The sequence below is a fragment of the Symsagittifera roscoffensis genome, chromosome 2 (assembly GCF_963678635.1).
Source record: "Symsagittifera roscoffensis chromosome 2, txSymRosc1.1, whole genome shotgun sequence".
Lineage (NCBI taxonomy): Eukaryota > Metazoa > Xenacoelomorpha > Acoela > Convolutidae > Symsagittifera > Symsagittifera roscoffensis.
Window position 1 is genome coordinate 79,909,936 of NC_087063.1, and position 24,777 is coordinate 79,934,712.

Genomic DNA, 24,777 nt, shown 5'->3' on the forward strand with positions numbered 1-24,777 from the left:
AAAAGACAAATTATAGAACCTTATCTAAAAGACATATGAAACCTAACACAACAATACGGAATCTACATCATAGAATTCAGCACACCACGAACAGCTCAAAACAAATATGTTATTCAAACAGACTATATAGATTTAGAATTTTCAAAAGTATTCATAGAAAATGTCAAAAGCATACCAAAACATAATTCACAAAGAGCAAACTCCATATTCACTAACGAAGTTTTTGCAATAATATATAGTTATATATCTATATTAGAAAAAACAGAAGTTCAAAGCACGTCACCAACCGAAACATCCAAACATACAAAAGTAAGAAACGAAATCACAATATTTTCAACATATTTACATATAGTCCGCGAACATTTCACCAATAATGATGTCTCACAAAACACTAAAAACGACTTGCAAAAAAATTTATTTGCATGGTTTATAATAAATTATTTTACCCACAACCTAGATTTAATTTCACAAGCAAGAAAAAACTTCAGACCCCAAAGTACCAATGACGACACCGTCATTGCAGAACATTCAGATTACGTTTGGGACCCTGAATGGTCTCATTCAGCCTTTATAAATATTCCACAAGATATCTCGAGTCAAGCGATAAGTACAATATCTGTTCACAGAGATTATGTAAAAGTAATACCATTAATGATTGATGCAACACCATTAAATAATAATACATTTTTACCTGATAGGAAATAACAGCTTAAATTCAACAGTCATACAAAATGAAAACCTCAAAGGAACCAGAAATCTTACACAGCAAGATATTCAAACACCATCACACTTCATAAACGAAGAAATCGTTCAAACAACAGTAACAACTACACAACAAAGTATTTCACCAATACACCCAAATCTGACAACACCAAAAAATCCGAATACATCACAGACAGGTAACCTTACAATCGACCGTTAAACCTTCGGTTGCTCCAAAATACTCACATATGGACTATCAGACGTATAGACCAATGACAAAACCGTCAAAAACACGAAAAACGTTCACCAGAAACACTTTTGCAGAACACAATTATAATTATGTACACCAACAAAAAACAAATCAACCCCCCCCCCCCGAAAAAATACACAAATTTAAATCACGTATGTTCCCATTATTGGAATCTCCCAAATACATCGACCAATTCAGTAAATTTTCCGGATAATCCACACCCTCCACAGGATTATTGTGAAAACTACCCATTTTTTCAACAAAACAAAAATAAACAACAAACACCATATAACACAAACTATTTATCATCTGATGATGATGATTATCATCAACCAGATATTTTTGCACCATATACTAAAGAATATCGCATACAGAGACCGCGACAGTCTCAACCACATCAAAATATGAAAATTTTTCCACAAAATCCAACAGATATACAAAATCCACAACAAATGCATATACAAAACCCAATTAACACACAATAATTTCAACAAATACAGCCACAAAACCCAATGACAATGCATTCTTATCAACCAACTCAACTTCCATATTATCTCCAGCAACACGAAATAACAAAAAATCAACTTTCAAAATTTTCGCAAAAGCCAAATGCCGCAGAATCACTACAGATGACAATGAAGCCATACCTCATGGGTGGATCGTCAATAACATCGAATAAACCACTGATGTTATTCACAGGAACAGACCCTGAATATTCTGTAGAAGATTATTTAAATGCAGTAACAGCAAATAGCAATATTAATTTTGAATATAGGACCCGAACCAATTAATACACCACTCCATCACTCCACATAGACGCACAGCGTTAATACAAACAACACTAGATGGCGCAGCTCAAAAATTGTTTTCAGTGTTACCCATAGAAATAAAATCAGATTGGAAAAGATTCACACAAGAATTTTCAAAAATTTTTGATTCTGAAACAAACAAACAACATCAAAGTGTTTTATGCAACGAAATACGCAGATTACCAAAGGAAACAATTAAACAATTAGCAGTTCGAATCGAACTACTAGTTCGAAAAGCATATTCACCTAATACAGATGACTACAAAAACACAAAAATGACAGACATTTTAATGATGACTTTAGCACCTCAATTAAGGACAATAGCTTTAAAAAAGGGAGCATCTCATCCTTCCTCAATTCGAGAACCAGATTAAGATTTTAGAAAATTAGTAGATAAATTAGAACAAGCAGAAATCAAAATGAAACTTGAAGAAACAGAAAATCTAAAACTAAAATATGTTGATCGAATTGAAACAAATATATTGAAACTACACATATAAATACTATACAAGAATCAGACACAGACCTGATTGAAAAAATCACTGAAATACTAAATATCTATGAAAGGAACCCAAATTTTAAAGGCAAACCATCTTTCAAAAAATGGTGCATTTACTGCCGACAATACGGACACAGTATCGCCGAATGTAGACAAAAACAACAAGACAATCAAAATAAACCTCAAAAGCACAAAGAATCAAACAAATCATTCTATCAATAAATGTAAAAAGATCAAAATCTACCAAACAATTATTTATATAGTAATAATAGTTCAGGAAAACCACTTCCAAGTAACTCAAATTACTCAAGAAATCAATCACCATATAACTCAAATTATAGAGGTAGATCGCACAAACAAAGAAAATCACGAAATTTCTCACAAAATGGACATAGCCGATTGAATAGCCAATATAACCAAATTAACTATTCACGATCGAATTCAAACACAACAGAATTTGTTTCTGCATCCAGTTCCCATTCAAACCCAAGGAATAGACACTATTCCAATAATAGATCACGAAACTCATCATACAACAGAAATAGAAACTATTCAAACAGTAGGTATAGAAGTTATTCAAACAACCAAAATCAGAACTATTCAAAAAAAAATCAAGGAGTAACTCATATAATAGATCGAATTATCATATATCAAATGATAACTATCAAAACAGATCGCGAAATAATTCACAAAATCGATATTCAAGTTACAATAATCGATACAGAAATTAATCTCAGTCACCACATAGGAATAATAATCGTTATCCCGATTCTAAACATCGATACAGAAGTAACACACCAAAACATCAAAGACACATTAATCAAGTGCAAACACATGAAGAAACAACTTCAGACCCCCAAGGTATTGATGACACAGGAAGTAATGAACTACAACTAATTCACATTAATTGTGAATCATCAGATACTGAGAGTGATACAGATAATACCATCTCTGTAAATACGATAACAGTCGAAAACGACTATGAATCTATCATATACGAACAACTTTTTTCTTCACATATATATGAAAATCAATTGGAACTTCTTCATAATTACTACATTGAACGCATTAATAATAATACACAAACTACACAAGAAGTAAACGAAATTAACACGGTAATTAAACCTGATAAAAAAGATGAACCACAATGCTCAAACACAAAACATATTTATCAAAATAAACAAAAAGAACAACCAAGAGAAAAAATTTGGACTGTTCCATTACTCTTAGAGAGTCCAAGAAGTAAAGAATTTGAACCACCAGATCTTGAATTTGATTTTTTAATCGACTCAGGAGCAGAATCAAATTTAATTAATATTCCCACATGGAATGAAATTAAAACACTACACCCAACTTTAACACCTCTTGAAACATCTAGTAAATTGGCAACAGCACAAGGATCAACATTAGTAAACTATGGAAAAATCCAACTATTCCTTGTTCCCACAAGAACAATGGAACAAAACAAGATTCTGAACAAGTCATTTAAACAAACATTTCATATTACTGATATTAAGCACAATATCATTGGCATACCATTTATTACTAAATATATACCAACAATAAACATCTTAAGTATTAAAATCTATATCAAAGACAAATATACAAAAACAAAAAACACAGCCTTAACATTCTTCCAAAGATTAAACAAACAAGCACCATTTTTCTCAAAATTTTACCCCATTTATAATCAAAAAAGGAAACACCTGAAACCACTATCAGGAAAAATATATAATTTTTCAATAAAACAAGTTGGGTACAGGACTTTATCCTCCACGGTAATTATCCTCCAGGCGATATCCTCCACCATTATCCTCCATTTATCCGCCATGGAGGATATCGCCTGTAGGATAATTACCGTGGAGGATAAAGTCCTGTACCCCTGTTTGAGAAATGGGTACAGGAGTTTATCCTCCACGGTAATTATCCTCCAGGCGATATCCTCCATGGCGGATAAATTGAGGATAATGGTGGAGGATATCGCCTGGAGGATAATTTCCGTGGAGGATAAAGTCCGTTTCCCAAACAAGTTCATCAGTATGACAAAGTCAAAACAAACAAAAATTTTTATGTCAGACTTCGAATTTAAACCTATTCACAAATTTTTCAAAATTACAATCTCATCAATAAAAGACTCGAAAAATACGAATTCCGACTTTATTTCCTTACATGTGTATAACAATACACCATATCAAATAACATTACCCTCAGGACTTTTAGGATATTGCGAAACAAATGCTACAATTTCACCTATAATTGAAGTAGCCTATCGAGTAAATAATATATTACAACTATTAGATATTTGTCAATCAACAATTCTTGATGAAGAATTATCCACAAATAATATAATAAGTAAGGAAAAAAGAAATACAGATTAATTCACAAAAACACCATATTTTAAACCGACATTCAATATAACAAATTACACAAAAGAACAACAAAATTTTTTAATAATGTTTAATTTTCAACACTCACAAATCACACAAGATGAATTTGATAAATTAGCAAAACAACTGTTACAATATTCAACAGTCTACGCAACATCAAAATCTGACGTTGGAAAAACCAATTCATCTCTACACCTCCCATTAAAAGCTGTGTAACATTCGCCCGGAAGATACATATCGACGGATAACAAAACTAAGTCTTAAGACGACTGGCTAGCGTCCAAACAGAGCTTCGCATGTTTTTCACCGTCTCTACCAAGCCAGTACTTTTCGGTGGTCTTTTCTAACATCGGGTCGACAAAAACGTTACTGCTCTCCGGCTTCGGTCAAAACACCCAAATTAACTAGATTACATGCAAAAATAGTGAGCTCATGGCTGGGTCTCAGTATCCCCAGACCACGAGGTCACTCCTAAAAACAGGGCTACTACTTATTATATTACTATTGTTTTTGTTCAGTAGATAAAAATCATCATCTCCATCGAAGATGGATCAACCCTTCCCCCCCTACTTCTAGCTCCTCATTACTGTCAAAACGAATCTAAATATCAGTTAAATTCAAGTCAGGACATGACGGATGCTAAAATTCAATATAAGTTCATGAAAGTTCACGTCCCGAGACCCTTCCGGATTCCTGAATCCGGCGAATCAAGCTTCTTAATGTCGAGTTCACACTAACTCGGAGGGCTGGTTTTCACCCTTCACCGTTGCTCGCAACGGCCTTGCAACTATTGTAACAGCACAATAGTTGCAACTCGGAACGTCCTCTGCTGTTCGGTAGTTCTTTGTTGATTTTTAGTCTCGATTTCGTACTGTTCGTAATCGCAGATAAAAGTTGTTCTGTTTTCTTTTTCTATTTTAGCTAAAATGGCCGTTTCTGACGTTTCTCAGAAATATGACGTCATAATTCGAATTTTTAAAATTTAGAATTCCAGAATCTTCTAGCCTTCACCGTTTGGCCAATCATTCAAATAACGTCCTTATTCGTGCTAAATCGCCAATTCGGAAGGCTTGCTGCTAAAATCCCGAATTTTGCAGAGACTGCATTTTGGCCATTCTGGTCGAATGTCACATACTCCCCGGACAGTCCGGTCAATGTCCTCATTGAATCGCGCAATGTTCATAAAATGGTTACAGTGCCATCGAACAGAATTTACAAAATGCACGGAATTACTTTTATCCACGTCATATCAAATCACTGCAGAATATAAATGGCATCATACTACATCACTATAGCCTTCAAATTCTTTCATTAATCTGCACATTGAGAATATGACCTAAGATAAAACATGTTTTCTGACTTCCAGTGTCTATGTCCCGATTGAAACTTTTTCTCCTAGATTTAAAAGGTGTTGGCTTGCAGGACAGTCCTGCCAACCAACAAGCTAAAATTATCCTACTAGGCTCCTTCCCTTCGGAAATCTTGCTTGTTTATTGTCCTGAATACTAAAACTAAGAAACTTTGTGGTTAGAAAGAACAATGTACCAACCTCCCTCTTCAAGAGATTACTCAAGTCTTTCATGTCACCACAAAGTGATCAGTTTTCTTAAGTGATTAAAAACAATCATGCAGGCTGGAATATTTAAATATACTCTTTTCTTAAGCCTTTCTAAATAAATAATAAGTGTCTCTAAAGCCACTTCTGCTAAAATCAAAATGCAAATTTATAAATGCAACAATTTCAGAACTCAACAAAATGTTTCAGTTTTCAATTACAACTTGGTTGCTTGGTTTCTCACTTGAGTTTTTCACACACATAAAACAATTCTGAGTTTTAACTCTTCTTCATCATTTCTTTGTTCTCTTCTTTTTTCGTCGTTTAGAAGCTCTAAAACTTCTAAATTCTTCTAATTTTCTTTCTTGTTGCCTCTTGTTTTCTCGACCATTCATCAATGTTTCATTTCCTCCTCCTGCGATGCTGACTCCGCGCTTTCGGTTTCCGTGTCTTGTAGCACGTCGTTGACTATCCTGACGCTGTTGGAAGCCGTCCTCCAACACTTCTGCTCTTCTACCCTCTGTTTACAACAAGGTAGGGGATCCACATTGGATTCTCTGTTTCTACAGAAGCTGTTGTGGAGACACAACGTCACGTTTCTCTCCAGATCTTCTTTCAGCATCTCTGCCTTCTCATTTCCACTACGCTCACTCGTTCTGGAAATCCTTTTCACAGCGGTGGGCACTGCATTCCGATGAGTCACGAAAGCTCGCTTGAAAGCTCCTGCCCCAATGTCCAGCTGATATTCACTGTACACTCTGCCATGCTTCGACATATGCTTTTTCGCATACTCGTACAACCACGCAGTCATGTTAGCTCTGAACCATGGCATCAATCGTTTTCTCGCCCATATCTTCTTCACTTCCATCGGAATATTCAGAACTTTACACATTGTCTCAAAAAGATCTAAATCTTTTAGACAATCTAATTTCTGCAATTGTTCTCTCGTCGGTGCCTCCTGTCTATTGTTTTCTCTCACATGAGCTTCCAGCCATCGTATCGCCATCATAACTCCCACTATCACTATTGTTACGGGCTGTGATGAATCTGGTAAACCCATGGAGAGCAGCTCTCCAGAGTCCCAGATCAACATCAGATTACTACGCTTGGGATACCACCAGGTCTGCAACAAGCAGCGGCAAGGAAACTCATCATGCGTCAACATGATGCTCCTCCAATTACGTTTTCCCGAAGCTTCCAGCAATGGTTCCACTTCCATCATCACTCGGTGGATTTCATCATTCTCATCTACTGCATTGTAATCTGTGACAATTGATCCTCTCTGCTTCTGTTTTTCAAAGTCACTGAAGTTCCCGCTCACATATCCCATGAACTTCTTTCCCAATATTGACTCCAACTCTTCTTTGGTTCTCTCTGGAACTGCTGAGAAAATCTTACACAGTAACTCGTAAGACTTTTCAGACATTCTTGCCAACCTCACGCACTTCGGCACTGAAAAGGCTTGATCCACAATCGTTCTTGTACTCTTCACGTCCACAGCTACGAAATGTACAGGATACCTGCTCTTGCACATTGGAGCCAATGTTGAACCCACCAAATATCGTGCTCCTGCTGGTCTACAATAAGTTTCGCTGTGTCTGATGTTCATTTCTGTTTCAATTGCCTCCCTCCATTTTCCTATGTATTTCTGCTCAGTCTGCAGAACTCCTGGGAATACTTCTACGCTGATGGCCGTGACCATCTCATGTTTCTGTTCTAGATTCAATAGTGACTCTAAAGAACCAAACATGCTGTAGAATCCTAGTGCAGTCACTAGATTCACATCAGTTCCTCCATGGCAATCTGCTACCAGTTCCGTTTCCGTTCTTGCTTTCATCACTACATTTCCAAACAATACTGTCAATTGCTTATGTTGCTTCTCCAGGGTTTTCACACAGTCTAAACTTCCACAAACATGACCCTCCAGTCCACAGACTTCCGCCAGACAGCTACCAGGTTTTACCCAGTCTTCTGGTCCCCAGCCAGGCAACTCCACTTTATCTTCTCCGTTGCTCTTAGAGGCTGTTATCATCACATTATATATGATGTTAAGGTCACGCAGGTTACAGTCTGCACTCAGTTCCCTCTGTACGTCTTGTGTCGCACGTAATATTGAGTCAGCGTTGGGACTAGGACACCATGATGGCTTCATCAATTCCCACACTGCCATCAGGCTCGTTCTCAGTAATTCGTCTGAGAATCCCAACCCAAACTCCACTCTCTTGTCGGATTTTGGTACTGAAGGTGCAGTCACCTCTTCTTCCAAGACCAGTCCCAATTTAGCCTGTGGATGGTTAACGCTCTTGATTGTTACAATTCTGGACGTCCAGAATCTTAGTAACACCGCCTGCTCATAATCAAAGAAGCAATCACGTATGTCTTCACTCAGGAAAGGATTGTACGCTATCCCTATGATCCCAGATACGTAGCTATATGACTTCTTCTTGATCGGTCCACAGTATTCACTGGATTTCGGCAATGCTCCCATAGATTCTTTAGTGAGTCTCAGCTCCTTGTTTGAGAATCTCCTGATCTCATCTATCTTTTTCATGGGTTCCAGTTCTTCAGGTTCTTTCATGTTCACCCTCATCGGTTTACTTTGCTGCATGTCCAGCAATGCCAGCAAGAACAAGGCTTTCGTTCGTTCATCGCCTTCCCTCAACATTCTAACACAACTGCTTAATGCAGGTACTGAAATCTGCTCTATCAGGAATCGAATGAAACAGAGAGCATCTCTCCGCTTCGCACACGCTACTGCTGCTCCCTCCTGGACTATCAGATCCCTCAGATTTGTCATAAGGAACACCTTTTCTTCTTTTGACCTCTTCCTTTCTTCCGAGTCGTATTCTTCGCGAGTCAGTCCCATCATGCACCAGGCAAACCTGAGTTGTAACTCTGTCCTTACGTAAGGTACTGCCACGAGAGCATGTATTCTCGGCGTAGTCCTCATTTCTTCTTCGAAGTACTTCAATACTACTGCTTTCCATGGAAGGCTCACCAACTGCTCGATTGTTTCCGCCTGTACGTCAGACGACGCCAAAGTTCCGTACGCCTTCTGCTTGAGGGTGGTGCCTTGCAACATTGCTTCTAGATAACCCTCCATGGCTTTTTCTTCTTCCAGGGCCATTACATGCCCTCTAGCCGAGTTTCGATATTCCAACATTTCCATGTATCCACCGGTGGGTTCATCTATCGACACTGTTTCAGACACGGTTAGTCTGTTGTACTCCACTGGTGTTAGTTGTCCGGCAACACTTCCCTTTCCATGATTCATGGGAGATGGCTTGAAATCCCTCATTTTACTCTCTCCACATTGACTGAGTATTTCCATTTCTAAAGTCGCTCCAGTCAGAGTGCGGTCACTCCTTTTGGATTTATAGCCGGTTGACTTTATTCCCGCCATGAGAATGGGTGGCACCATCGCTATATCAGTTAATATTCTATCTGTGCCAGACAATTGATAATCACCTTGCCCCAAATCCATGACTTCCTCGACTCGTTTTCTTTTCGCTGAGTTGCCAGCTTTCATCGATATTTCCGAATCTACTTTCGTCTTTCCAATCCTCCTCGGTATCACTCTGCTACCTAACTTCATTTTCATCGCGTTGATTTTATCAATCACCATTTTCGATCGTATCGTCCCTCTCCTGGTTCTTGACAGATACATCACCTCTCCTTCATTGTCCTGCGGTGTCATCTTGATGGGAGAATTTGCTTCACTCTCATCAGTGGCTGAGTCGATCAATAACTCACTCAGTCTCCCTTCACACTCATCGAGTTTGTCAAGTACTTCCCTCATTAAGGGTTGATTGAGACCTGTTTTGAGAATGGACTGGGTCCCATAGCTCTGAATCACAGTCCAGACTTCTTCCATGAACGCCACTCTATCCAGCTTACATCCCGTCCTACTCTCGTGGTCTCGGTGATGTACTTCCCATTCTTCTTCGGGCAGCGTTCCCAAGAAAGGTACTCTGGCTGAAGCCTCTATTCTTCTCCTCCGAGGTGATTCCATGAGGATTCTCTGATCTTTATTTCTTGAATTGCCAGGAGAGCAGCTCTCCGGCAAATTCCGTTTCATTTCCATAAAGGCTGACGGAGGCTCCAGTGTCGAGGTGCCTTCGTCCAGCTCAGTCGTTTCCAACGTATCCGCATTGTTTTCAAGATCACTGAAGATGTTGAAATCCAGGCTGGAGGTTCCTCCTATCGATGCTCTGTCGTCTTCCCCACCAGCTTGATCTTGTTGCATGGGTTCTTCAGTCTGGCGGCTTCTCCCCTGTCCGTCATCTTCTTCTGACTTGTCTCTATTCGAGCCCGATGGTCCTTGTTCACCTTTGTCGGCTTCTTCCTGGAATCTCGGTATGAGCAATGTACCGGCCGACTTATCTTCCTCTTCTCCATGGACCACTTTGATTTCTTCGCAGCCAAAGGGTGCTAGGAAGATTCTCGTCTGCAATACTCCCGGAACCTTCATCTCTTTTCTCACACTGGTCAGGATCACTGAGGCTTCAGGCAATTCAGTCCTGCCTCTCATCCTCATTGGAGCTAAGCCTAGTGCCTCCCACTCCTCATCAAATCTTCCAGGCTTGGGAGTAGCAGCGTTGCTTATTCGCCTTCTCGTTGCTTGATCCGTGTGCGCAAATCGTGTGTACTGTAACACGGCGGCATTTCTCCCCACGAAGTATGTATCCATCGTCGCCGAGAAATTCCCTACTCTCCTTTCATTGGTCTCGAATGCTCTCAACCTAGGAGTTTGTACTACGGAGACTGCTCCGAGCAACATCCTTCTTACCAGAGGGAATTCAGGGATTGCTTCCGGTAGCTTCTTGTAATCGCCCCAGTCCTTCGTCTCTTCTCTCACCTTGTGATATGCTGCTGTGAGACGAGGCACTCTGGTTATTTCACCATTCGTTTTGTCGTAGGGCCTTAGATTCCAAAGCTTTGGAAACACCTCGATGTGTCCTCTTTCTACTTCTCCCATGCGGTCACAGAAGTGATCGTCAAAATTGATGACCGTCATTTCCGGCTCCGATATTTTCGCAAATAACAGATCTTCACTCATGAGCTCCCGCAGTGCCTGCTGCTCACACCAGTTCAGAGTACTACCGTCCACTGCCGATATGAGGTTCAGGTGCAGCACCGACCTCCTATATGCTTCCACTTTAACGTCAGGGAACGCAAAGGTGACTGCTGGTCCGTAGATCACTGTCACGAACTCCGTGACTCCTCTGATCAGCGCCAAGGGATCAGTCCTCATAGCTAAGCTCAAATCTGTTAATAGCGGCATGCCTCCAACATGTCGTCTAACATCTTCTTCCTTTTCAATTGTCTCGTCTTCTCCTGTTCCAAAGCGATTTTGCTGCAAGAGATACTGGATCAGAGTGTGTCTCAGGTCTCTTATTTTGTTCCACGAGTCCGTGGATTTCTGCATATCCAGATTCCTCACTTTCTCTTTCATCTGCTCTGGACAACGTGTCAGTTTCATTAGTCCTGCCAAGTTTCCGTGGGTTATTGCGATCAATGTCAGAAGTCCATCTAGTCTCAGGTTCTGTATTCCATCCGTAAGCAGTATCGCCGGTCCTTTCACGAAATTCTCCGCTCCAAATGTCACGAACAAGGCTATTAATTCCACTATAGATACTTTCACCACTGCTTGGAGGAATTCCTTTATCAAATAGTGCGAGACTTTCGGGTATACTTTTGCCAAGAAGGACGCGGTCCATCCGGCTCCCAACCCTTCTAGCATGCTGTCTGTCCTTTCAAATCCCTCCTGTCCTCTCACTTCCTGGATCAAGAAGGTTTCCAGAGTAACTTGACACATTCTGTTCACGAACTCCGCGGTCTTTTCTCCGGCATTTTCCGCCAGGTTCACCTCCTTCAACAAGTAGGCGTGTATCCTAGTGATCATCACTGGGCCTTGCTGAAAAGCATCAGCACCCAATGCCGCTACTCTTGGATTTAGGTGTAGCCACTGGTTTGCTTCCGGCTTGGTTTTCAGAACCATCGCCTCCAGTTGAGCTCTGGTCTCCAGTGAATTCTTTCTTCTCGTGCCTTCACTCGCCACTTCCATTGCTCGGAACCACAAGTCGTTGGACATTGCCGTGATCACTCGATGGTCGTCATCTATTCCTGGTTTCAATTTGAGTTGTTTACTGAAGTTGGACAGTTCCAACCCCAGCACCTCGTCCAACACCAACATGTGTAGCGCGTGGTCCTTAAATCCTCTCATCGCGTTTGAGATATCTGACCATACTGCAGGCAGTTCAGTCTTGAGTGGCCTCAGGTTCTCCACTTCAATCATGCGATTCGGGGCTGATATGATTACATCATATTTTCCTTCCGAAAGTAAGGCTACCATCGCATACACAAATTTCAGTCCATCCGGGAGATGTGCATATCCCGGAGACAACGCAAATACTACTTTCAACGTCACTTTATTGAATGATCCCTCCTTCGTCGCATCCACCACTTCACCCATCGACTCCAAGATGTCTTTTATCGCTGGCCATACTGCGTTTTCTGCCGTTGCAGGATCTCTGAGCCTGCTCAGAAAACCTCTACTATGTAGATGGTCATTAATGCCAGCAAACACAATCGTTATCGGGTTCATTTCTGTCTGCCTTTGTACCCCTATAGCCAATGACACTGATTGCAATAGGTCTAGGTCAACTGCGGCCAGCATTATGACTTCCGGCCAAAACAAAGACTTAGAGGTGTACACGAACTCTGAATTCGCTACTACCATGATTTTGGCCTTTCTCATCTCTGCTTTGTCGTAGGCGGCGAAGATGCTCTCATCTTTCTTTATTGCTGTCAATCCGCCATATCTCTGGGCATCACCATCTTGGTTCACTTGTTTTGGGTACACTCTTTCCTTCACATGACTAGGTGGTGTCGTCAGTTGCCTGAATATCTTCACGTGTTGTCCAATTGGCGCTCTCGCCGTCAGGAATCTTCCTGGCCTTTCCTCACGATTCCTCTCCTCATGGTTCAATCTGACATCCTGCAACGGTCTTGCATTCACAGGTCCCATTGTGTTATTGGAGGGCAGTCCCTCCAAGTCAGCAAATCTTAAGGCTGTCGTGGAGCTGAAATTTATGCTAGCGGCTATCAACCAGTCTACGCCGGTTATTGAGTATAATCTGCTGACGGATAGCGTCGCTCCATTTAGCATCCTCCTTGCATCCTCAATGAAGCTTACTTTCTGCAGGTCCAGCTTCATCAGTTCTTCTTTGTATATGTGCCAGGGAGACGGCATGGGTCTCGACCATAACAATGAGCCTCTGTTCGGTCTCTCCTCTCGACTGCTACTCGTTGTCTCCGATCTAGTGTCTGATCTGGACGTGCCTGCTACTCCTTCATTTGGTTGGTTGACGGGTCCTATCCTTCTCCTAGGATGAATTGTCCTCCTCGTCGGTGCTTCTCCCAACCGATACTGCTCGTCTGTTCTTCGACCTGGTTCGCTGGAGCTTTGCTGCCGGTAATTTATTGCGGCTGGGACTGTACCCAAACGCGTTTCCAGGTTAGGAGGCACAAAAGTGGTGATCACCGTATCATTCACCTTTCCCTCTTCCTTCAGTACTCCTGTGTCAGAGAGTTCTGCTTCCAACTCATCCAACCGTTCTTGGAAGACTCGATTCAACCAAGCTTGTCCCTCGATCGTGTCAAAGTGGATGCCATCCGAAGTCAGTCTGGCTTGCTCCATGGCTCTCAATTCGTGTTCAATGTCCATAAGGATCATTCTTCCGGCATTTCGATTTGCTAGGTTTCTTAAGATGTTGTTCCATCTCATGACTCCCTCGTTGTGCCTTCTTCCTGATGCTGTCAGGTTTCTTGCATTCATTGGCACCGTGCAAACGGTCAGTACCGCGCAACTGAACTTCTGCCAGAGAGTGGTGAACAAACACACCATCATTGATTCCCACAGTGCTTCCTGCTCGTCTGATCCTCTGGAGATATCATTCGTCCCAACTAATATCATCACACTGGGTATCCTCCCGGGATTCATCAGCTCCACCATCCGGTATAATTGGGCAATTGTCGCGCCTCCAAAGGCCATCACCGTGGTGACCCATGAGGTCCTCAAATTCGTTAGCACTCGGACTAAGCTATCTCCCAATATCAGGTGTGATGTCCCGAGTGGTGGTTGCTGCAGGTTCACAGCCGGGCTCCAGGTAGCTCGATTGAAGCAGGCTCTCGGATCTGTCTCCGGAACTCCCGTGAAACTATACTTCAATTGATTATTCTTCTGCACGTCTATTATGCGAGATACTTTCTTCGCTGGCATCTTCCTTACTTTTCTCTCTGTGATTTTCGAACTCCCCCTGAGTGGCGTCACGTCACTTATCCCTTGTCTGATTACTGTCTGGGAGAGTTGTACTCTGCCCGTATCGTCAATCGTTCCATAGGGTGCAGTCACCCCGGAACCTGGTGCGTTCTTGTTAGCGACCAATCGTCCAGCTGTCTCTATCAGTCTTCTCACTGTCTGTTCTACGACGGGATGACCCAAGGTGTCACTAGGATCCGGGATTGTTACTCGATTCGTCTCTGCTGGAAGCCGTGTCTCCGTTGTTTGACTCATTTCTCGAGGTGTCAAGAGCTCCATCGGGGACTGCCCACGAGGAATATCCCTTGCAGGTATCACTTTCTCCACGGCTGTGGTCAACGCCGCCTGATCCGATCGCTCTTTGTATTCCTGCCTCAAGCGTTCGATCTCTTGACCCTGCTTTTTGTTGCAGTCTTCAAACAACTTTCTCCACATGTCTCGATCTTCCTCCATCGCCAGCATGGTCTTCGTCATATCGTCCAACTCCTTCTCCGTTCTTTTCAGATGATCGTTCATCTCGTCCAGATCTTGCATGGTTTGGTTCGTCTGAACCTTCTGCGTTACTTTCGCCCTTTTTGGTGGCACAGCTGCTCTCAGTGGTGAACCAGACGAGGTCGCCTCGCTGTTCATCTCCCTATGCATTCTCGTCAGCCCTGGTTTAGGCTTAGAGGGCATTGGCATCTCACCTGGTTGGTAAGTCCTAGAACTTCCCAACCCAGGCTCATTCGCCAAGTCACTCCCTGAGAGAGCCCCGTTTCTCCACCTCATCACTCTCATGTTCGGGCGGTCTAGTACTCCTCTTTCTCCATATGCTGCCATCAACAGGACTTCCGTGGGGCGGTCCCCACGGTTGTCGTGCCCCAAGATGTTGATCAGGGCGGTCAGCAACATGACCACCTCTGGGTCCTCCAGAGCGAAGTCTCGTTCGATCAGCCGACGATAGATCGCATCTACCATCGGTCCCACATATGCCTCTGCCAGGTCCATCAATTCTTCCAGGTTGAAATTGTCCATACTTGTTCTTTCCAAATTTGATTTGATTCGATTTGATAACTTGACTCAAGTGAGTAATTTTAAATGATCAATCAGGATCTGGAAAAGAAATCACGAATGTCACACTTGTCAATTTCACCTTAACATACATCGTTAAAATTTGCTTAAAGACAGTTCAGATAAAAAGATATTTATCCTAAAATTTATTAAAATCAATTGGTTTCTAAAATTTTGGAATACGACCTAAGATTGGACAGTCCAAACTTTGGATCTATTCCCAAAATCGTTATTTAGTTATTCATGGTCACTAACCCCTACTTACCCATGATTTTAATAACTTAACACATAATAACACATAACATAACATAACATAACACACATGTCACATATATCACATATTACATGTAACTTGGTCTTTGGCCTAACACCCTCTCGCTCATCACTCAGCCTATACTTAAGTAATATTTCTTATGTAGATACACTTGTATGTTCGTATCAGAGAATATCACGTGTACGAGCGCGTACAATTCCCGAGGATGCAGTCTTCCCCTAGTTCCTTCACGTCCATTTCCACAAGGAAGTCCCTCAGCCTCGTCAAAGACAAGACTAGATTTTCCGGGTCCACGTGCTGCTTCTCTGTCGCCCTCGTTACCAAGAAGCATAAGTACTTTCCCGGTATCTGCGACACCGCCGGGGGTAAGGCTGCTACGCCCCCTATCCCTGGTCTTTGCTTCCAAAGGAATTCCACGTTTTTGTATTCTCTCTTAAAATCCGCCGCTAGCGCCGTCCTAAAACTCATGTCTGCGGTGATCGCTATCGCACATGTTCTGTTTGTGAGTATGAAATCACTATCTGTTAGTACTATGTTACTCGAATATTCATTTGGTAAGTTAAAATATGACTCAACTACCCTGCCTATGTCAGGTTTCTTAGGTTCTTCGCCTGTTTCTGCTTCTACGTCTCCTGTTTCTCTTGCTACTCTCAATTTTTTTATTATCAAGTTTTCAGTGTGGGTAAGTCCTACCCCCACTCCCCGGACAAAAATATCCATCGGCGTCCCCGTCGATCGCATACCGGGTGTTAAGTCAAGATTTGAAGCTGGAATGAATAAACGTCCTTCCTGGGCAGCCCAGTAAGGATCGTCTCGTTCAGTCTTGATGTATTTCATGCTTTCACGATCTACATCTTGAATCTTGACGCTGGTCTTCTCTGGATCCGAGGTCATGTCATTCAGCCACTCTAGGACACGCAGGTTCGTCTGGTCTTGTTCATATGACTGCTGTTGCTCATCGTCAAATTCTACCTCCGGTTTCGACCAGTCGTCAACCCACTCATCGTTGTGATCATTGACTATGTCAATGTCTTGTGACACAGTTATTTCCTCTAAACCCACTACTTCCTCCACTATTTTCTTTAGATCTATCCTATCCACTACAAAGTCGTCACCGTAAGGATTGTACTTCTTTCTTGGTCTCCTCCCGTCCTTCTGACGAGTCTGCATCGTGAACGGAAGGTCTACTTCCAAGTTCTTGGGAACCTCTGTTTGTTCGGGATCCTGCCAATCTTCTTCTGCGTAGGGTAAGGTTTCATCGTCCGCTTCGATCTGTTCGTTTGGATCCAGGTCCAACGGTGTATCCGTACCTTCCTCTACGACTTCGTTTCAATCGTTCTTCTCCCTGGTGCCTTTTTCATTGACCTCACAAGCAGGGTCCATCATTAGATAATCCCCTTCTTCCATGTCTGCAGGTATACACCAATCTTCTGTCGATGGATTGTGTGGCTTGATGTTCTCGTAGTGGGCGGCTCGGCCAGTACTCAGTCTATAAAAGCGTCCCTCTTGGTGCACCTCTGTAATCATGAAGGGTCCCCTCCACTTCTTCAGAAGCTTCTTTGTCCCTTTCGGTGGTATGACGTTCTGAAATACCCATACGTAGTCTCCCACCGAGTAAGCTTTTGCACCAGCTGCTTTCTTGTCGAATCTTTTCCTCTGCCTTGCCTGTGCCTGCTGAGTGTTTCGTCTACACAAGTCGTTCAACTCCTGTTGGCGTCTGATCACATCCCTCACGTAGACCTGTGGGGATGTTTTTTTCCCCTCATATTCTGGGTAGAAGAAGGTTAAGGGTAAAGACTTTTCGTGTCCAGTTAGCATCATGTGCGGACTGACTCCAGTGGTGGAGTGTTGCGTGCTGTTATATGCCCCCATCACCTGTGGAAGGTATCTGTCCCAATCGGTCATATACCTGGAACAGTATACTCTCAGCATCGACACTAACGTCCTATTCTGTCTTTCCACTAAACCATTCGTCTGAGGGTGGTACGTCGTGGAGTGAGCTTGAGCGACCTGTGAGCGTCTCATAAGCTCTTTCGTAAGCTCTCCTACGAAAGCTGTTCCATTGTCCGATTGAAACGTCATCGGACAACCATGTCTTGCTATCCATGTATTAATCAGGTGGTCGCATGTCTCTTCCGCCGAGGCAGTTATGCAGGGCACGGCCTCTGCATACTTCGTAAAATGATCTATCATGACCAGCACCTGATTGTAACCATTGTCCGTCATGCATATCTTTTGGTGATCTATTTGTACCACCTCATTGAATTCAGACGACTCGATCGATTGCAAAGGAAATCGCAACTTCCTAGGATCCTTGACCTGTTGGCATGACAGACATGCTGTCACCCATTTCTCGCATGCCTTTTTCATCCCAGGCCACTCAAAGCGCTTCAGGATCCTCTGATATACTTTATCGATCCCCTGATGGCCCATCTGATCATGTGACCTGAATAATAGTTCTGTCTGATAGAGTTGCGGTAATACTATCGCGTTATACTTGTACAGGACTCTGTCTTCCTTCCTTCTTTTGCAAGCCACAATTCCGTCCTTGTTCAAATATAATCTCCCTTCCTTCTGCATGAAGTATTGTCTCAGGATGCGATAACTATCTTCCTCGAGGTCCCCTTTGTCCGGAGAACCATTCTCGATCCACCTTTTCAGGTTGTTTGTCATGCGATCATTTCTCTGCGCCCTCAGAAGGTCCGAGAGTCTGTATCTCGCCTTCAAGTACGTCTTCATGACCCTCATCTGACTATTCAGCTCGTTGGGTTGATGTGTGTCTTCCTCCATCTTAACGCACCAAATCTTCGCCAACGGTTGTGTCTCTTGTTCAAACGGCAGAAGATCAGTCCTGACTACCGCTTTCTGCGGCAATAGGCTTATCGAACGTTTCGATACCGCTATTGTCTCCAAGTCATCCGCTGCGTTGTCAAAGACTCTTTCGCTCGGTATCAAGTAGCGATCGCTGTCCGGATCCTGGTACACCTCTCTGTCTAGGTCTCTCGCCCGAGTTTCCACTAGTAGCGTGTGTATCGCCAGTTCTGACAGTTCTGATCCCGAGGTCGAATCCCTGTCTGAATAGGTGTTCTTTCCTGAGCTTTCTGAATTATCATCCGTCGAAGGTGTTATGCTGGATACTGCACGCTCCTCCAGATCGTGTCTGTACTTTCTTCGCATCCATCTGAACTCCCCGGACAAAACCTTGTTCTCTAGGTCCTGTTCCTCATCAGGAATTTTCTCGTCTATCTCGGACTCCCCGGACAAATTTTCTTGTCCCGGGTGTTGATCTTGTGATCTTTGATCTTTCTCTTTATCCTTCTCCCCGGACAAACAGTCCTGCAGCAGATTTTGTTCTACAAGTTCACCCTCTTCCTCCCGATCCACAAAGGTGACAGTTTTCTTTTGATTGCCGCTCTCCTGTTCTTTCTGTCCGTAAGAAGTACTGGTTAAAATCTCTTGGGGTATTGAGGATACTAGTTGCTGAACTATTGTCCTACAATCCCTCTCGTTCTCTTCGTGTTGTCGTCTGGATGGCATGATCTTTACTTTCTCCCTGACTGTTAGCGATGCCACTGCTGCCGTCCACTCGGGGTCATCTCTGGTCACTTCTCTCTCTAACAATCCACCCAGCATCCGCATCACTTGTGGTGTGACTTGCACCGTTTTATCCAGTAATGAGAGGCTGTTTATATTCATGCGAGAGAGTTCTTGCTGGACCAGGTTCGAGCGCAGCAGCAAATCCAAAGGGATCGGGTCCCCCTTTGACAGGATCTTTATCTCAGCTGCTTTCTCTACAGTTAATTCAGGATGTCCTGGAATTGGATGTCCAGACTTATCCAACCATCTCGTTAAGGGAAGCTCTTCATAAGTTTCTCTGTCTAGAAACGAGAATCCCTCCTTTATTTCCGCCTGATTGGCTTGCTTCTGCTCCAACCTTTCATAGAACTCAGTTTTCTTGCTGAGGCTATCAGCATTCTGGTGTTTATCGCGCATCCTATGCTCGATTATCATATGGTAGCCATCCAATCTTACTATCCATCTACCAATATAACTCTGATCCATCGAGTAGGTTTTCAACCAGGATAATGCCCTGTTGTCCACGCGCAACTTGAAGGGAGCGCTCCCCAAGTATGCACGGTACTTTTCCACAAAGGTGACTACTGCAAACATTTCTGCTTTTGGTGCGCCATATTTCATCTCTGTGTCACACAGGACCTTGCTGCCGTATGCAATGGGACGGAGAACTGTTCTTCCGTTCCATTCTTGCTCTTGATGCAAGATTCCTGAGATGGCCACCACCGATGCATCTGTGTCGAGAACATACATGCCCTTTTCTGTAGGCATGCCCAGCACTGGCGCTTCGCACAGTTCCCGCTTTATGTTCTCGAAAGCAACTTGTGCTTCATCGTTCCATTCGAACTTCTTCCCTTTGTTGCGCATCAGCTTCTGCATCGGATACACTTTGTCCGCATATCCCTTAATGAATTCTCGGTAGTAATTGGCAAACCCCAGGAAGCTCATTAGCTGTGTGTCCGTTCTCGGAGCCTTCCATGTCAGCACGGCCTCTACTGCGTCCGGATCTGGCCTCACACCATGCCTGTCCACCATTCTTCCCAGGTACTTGATCGAATCCCTAAGGATTTCACATTTCGATGGTTTGCATTTCAAGCCTGCTCTTTTCATACATCCGAAGACCTCATCGAGCCGATCAATGTGATCCTCTAGGCTCGGTGTCGCTATGACTACGTCATCCACGTAGCACATCAAGAGATTCCCGTACTTTTTGGTCACTCCTGTCAAAGCCTGAGCCATCAGCCTTTGAAAAGTTGCTGTTGCATTGCACAAGCCGAAGGGCATCCTCTTCCACTGGTACAACCCCAATTCGCAGGCAAATCCGGTTTTCTCTCTGTCCTTCTTTCGCAGAGGGACCTGCCAGAAGGCAGAACCTAAGTCCAGTGTGGTGAAGAACTTGGCATCACCAAGTTTAGATAGGCTCTCGTCTATTCGCGGTATCGGGTACGCATCTTTGATCGTTACCGCGTTCAAGTAACGAAAGTCGCAACAAAACCTAAGCTGCCCCCCTTTCTTTTTCGCCATTACTACCCCGCAAGCCCACGGCGATTTCGAGGGTTCTATCATGTCGTATTCAAGCAACATTTCAATTTCTGCTCGGCACGCTTCCGATTTCTGCGGCGTCATTCGCCTTGCGCCTTCCCTATGGGGTACGGCGCCATCTTCTAGTTCGATTTCGTGTTCGACGAAATTACAACAACCAATATCCGCCTTATGTTTTGAAAATACATCAGCGTTCCGATTTAGGAGGTCCCGCAATTTTTCGAAATCCCCCTCACCTATTTTCCCTTTTAAATGTTCTATCTCCGGCAAAACCGGTTTGTCAGATTCTAATTCATATGACGAGGGGCGTTCCGGAAAATTCGAGCAGCTTGATAAGCCGTCGTCTGTCTTTCACACTATATTTCTTCAAGTTTTGTGTCTCTTCATAGTCGGTCCTCATCGGCAATGCGTAACCAAGCTTCTTTCCACGCTGGATTGAAACCGTGGTGTCCAGTGTGTTCAACAACACACTGACACACATTCCGTTTCGCGTTACCGAGAAGCTCCGGCCTAAAATCACCGAACTCTGACTATTTGGATTCGGTACTAAGCAAACCTGTTTACTATCACTTAATGAATTTAAATTTCTCATTCTAAAAATCGCTACCACAGCTTGTCCTGGTTGTAATTTTACTTTTCTATCGAAAAAAAATGGTACCTTATTTTCGTCTGTTATTATCCTATTAATTGGTCTCTTAACATACTTTCGGTCCGGGTTTCTAATCCGTATCAGACCGTTGTTCAAATCAATCATCACGTCAAAATTCCTGACAAAATCTCTGCCCAAGATGAATTGGTCGGCATCGTCCAGATTCTCTACCACCAGAAAGCTCATCCAAAGGTTCCGTCCTCCCATATGAAGGACCGTCACCGGTGTTCTTCCGGCTACGTAGATAGCTCCTCTATTTGCAGCGGCTAGTCGGAGATTCGTAGGAATCAGATCTTCCCGCGTGAAGCCCATTCTTTCCCAGGTCTTTATCGGCATCACACTCACCACCGCGCCTGTGTCCAGAAGCCCTGTGACTCCGATTTTTGTTCCGTTGGTGTCGAGCAGGTGTGCTGTCACATCTGCTTCATATCCAATATGTACCGCGTCTTGTTCCATCATGGCGTCATGGCCTATCCTGCGGACTTTGAGTTCCTCTTCACCCAAATAGATCTGCCCCATTTGGTCATCATCTGTTGTTATGTAAGTCCTGGTGTAAATGCTGATTCCATCCACGTTCAGCATTATTTGATACGGCCCATAGACCTCCAAGTAGCGTCCATGAAGTTTCTTCATGCGAGGGCCACCAGTCGTTAGTAGTGCTCGCACAGCTCTCGACTCAGTGCGTGGCTCCACCTGCCTCAGATAATCTGCATATGTGTCCAAATGCATTAAAGTGAATTCTGATGGTTCACTCAGATTTCTTATTACCTGGTGTCCAGCCACTGAGATTATCGACTGTATCTTCTTTCCTTGCGGCGCCATGCCGAACCTCTTACCGGAGATCACTTTAAGTTTCATATCTAAGCTGCTTGGTGTTTTCGTCTCCTCGAATTCCGTTGCCTCGAAGCTATTCAGTTGCTCCTGAAGCTTTTCATTCTCCAGTTCAAGTTTCACTTTTTGTTCGATCTCTTTCGTCACCAGTTCCTGTTGTACTCTATTTAGAGCGTCCTTTGCGGCTGCCTTGTAATCGATCTTGAAGTCATCGGCCGCAGTTGCTGGTTCCGGTTCACGTGCTTCTTCTGTTACCGCTTGCATTTACTTTGCCGCCAGCTCTTGAGGTTTGTCCTTCCTGCGTGCCTCTGCTTCGTTCAAAAGTCGAGCCTTGCTTGCTTTCACTCCTGACAAAGCTTCTTCATGCCTTGGATGCTTGATGTCTGCCACTGCATCCCAGAATTGTGGACAATCTGATTTAAAATGACCTTCCAAGTTGCAAAAGAAACACCTCGGGCCGAATTTCGCAATTACTCCTCTCATGAAATCCTCATGTTCCAACTCTGACGCATCTTCGTCCTCGAGGCTAAAGCCTATTGCTTTCATGCCTTGTTTATAAGCTGGGCATGCTGACACATGATGGTCTGTTGAACTACAATTAGCACAAGAGCGTCTCTTGTCCATATCGTCCCTCGGTTTGTATCAATTGTTCCCTTGGTTCGCTGGTCCGTTGTTAAAATTGCCATAATTGTTCTTGTAATATCCAGATCTCGAAGGAGGTTTCAACAATAGATACTCTTTCGATTTGAGCCTCAACTCCTCCGGTGTTGGCGCATTAGTTGATAGTGGTGTGTAATGCGTTGCTAGCATCGTACGAAGTTCATCGTTTTTCACACCATCGATGAATTTTGAGGCTACGGCCAGGTTCATCCTTCGGTTTGACTCATCCGGTTGGCTGCGTCTTCTCAGCATTTCCAAATCATCGAGAAACTTGTCTATAGTTTCATCTTCCCGCTGCCTCCGTTTCTCGAAGCGCATCATCGCCTGGTGCCCCTGCACCCCTGATCCGAAACGGTTTAACAAGATTTCGAAGATTTTCTCTGCAGTGTCACGTTGATACTGTTTCTTGGCCATGACACAGTTCAGGGCCGTCCCTTCTAAGTTGCTGGTGAGGGCGCTGAATTCCTGTCTCTCAGACAAGTCCTCTTCCTCAAAATGCAGCTTCATTACCTCTATCCAGGTATCAATACAGCCGTCAGCTTCGTCTTTGTAGCATCTTGGCTTCTTAAAGACTCTTCTGGACTTTTCACTGCGTTCATTGGTTTTAGATAACCTCGTCAGGAATGTCTCCAGAGACCTGTTCAGGGGTTCAAATGCTGTGGCCATTGCCGTAGCATCCCTTGAGTGTCCCGCTTGAGTGTCCTCACACCTCGTCGAAGGCTCTGTGTGCGGTGCATCCCTGCAATCCGAATCATCGTGAGCACTTCCCGCTTGGCCCACGTGACCCCTCCTCGGGCTTGTATGCCCCCTATTGCCGGAATCACTTCTCCCAGTCGCCTGTGCGCCTTGCGTTGGTCGTTCGTTAGAGGTTCGTCTGTTCCCCGTTGAACTTGCTCTATTGTTCGGGCCCCATGCTCCATTATCCCTTGTGGCATAGCCTGATGAACTGCCCCTGCCTCTAGTGGATCCATACGTCTTCCTCTTTTGATGTTCATTGAAGTTCACCTTCGGTTCCCTGCTGGGGCCTCCCGAATTCGGTTCTCCATCTTTTGGTCCACTTTTGCTGCTTAGTAGCCCGTCCAACCTATCCATGATAGCCTGGGTTCGCCTCTCCATCATCGCATCTATCTTTGTGTCAAGAGTCCCAAGAGACTGCTCTTGCTGAATTCTCAACTTCTCCATGTCGGCTCTTAAGCGTAACTCCCTCTGTTCCGCCTCTCTTGTCATTCGCGACAAGTTCCTCGTCATGTGTTCATCCGTTCTCTCTTTCGCTCCTGTCAACTTCTTGTCTGTTGCGGTTTATTTCTTCCCGCAGCCTTTCTCTCTCAATGTGAACTGCTCTTTCTAGTTCACTCATCCTTATTGACATTTGCTCGTTTTGTTCTCCTAAACTGTCCACTATGTTGTTTAAGGCTTCCTCTAGTGCTGCCCCGTTATCCACCAGTGGCGTTACTAGTGGTGGTGTAACCCTGTCGGTCCCAGGTAACTTCGTGCTTGTCGAGATCCGGGCCTTGACTCTCTGCCTCGACGTCTTTTCATTGTTTGTTTCAAGATCATTTGACGCGTTGCCGAGCCCTCTGGTTCTATTCTCACCAGGTTCTGGCTCCGAACTTGCCCTCATCGTGAAGTCTTTTGACTGGCCTGGTGTGTTTGCTTCTTTGCTTATTGTTGTC

At 43.7% G+C, this 24,777-nt stretch overlaps 3 protein-coding genes across 3 annotated transcripts in view; 1 reads left to right on the forward strand and 2 right to left on the reverse strand.

Moving 5' to 3' along the window:
• The window catches only part of LOC134840603 (uncharacterized), a 476,174-nt gene that overhangs the window by 337,844 nt on the left and 113,553 nt on the right, over positions 1-24,777 (reverse strand). The window lies entirely within an intron of this gene.
• The window catches only part of LOC134840604 (large ribosomal subunit protein bL19m-like), a 250,826-nt gene that overhangs the window by 86,291 nt on the left and 139,758 nt on the right, over positions 1-24,777 (forward strand). The gene's annotated exons all lie outside the window — the stretch shown is intronic.
• Positions 10,001-23,611, reverse strand: LOC134840011 (trichohyalin-like). The gene is made up of 7 exons (XM_063855638.1): positions 23,497-23,611; positions 18,738-19,463; positions 16,593-16,757; positions 14,819-15,052; positions 13,401-13,783; positions 10,297-10,784; positions 10,001-10,049 (listed from the first exon to the last, which is right to left on the reverse strand). The coding sequence occupies exons 1-7, from the start codon at positions 23,609-23,611 to the stop codon at positions 10,001-10,003; spliced, it is 2,160 nt and encodes a 719-aa protein (XP_063711708.1).

Bases quoted from the DNA above. Each gene is read 5' to 3' on its own strand.
- LOC134840011 (XM_063855638.1), bottom strand. From the start codon at position 23,611: ATGAAGCTGCATTTTGAGGAAGAGGACTTGTCTGAGAGACAGGAATTC. The intron at 10,785-13,400 runs GTAAGCTTCATT...GCTACTCCCAAG, and splicing joins TGAAGCTGGACCTGCAGAAA to CCTGGAAGATTTGATGAGGA. The intron at 10,050-10,296 runs GTCAGCCTTTAT...ACTGTGATTCAG, and splicing joins ACCTCGACACTGGAGCCTCC to AGCTATGGGACCCAGTCCAT.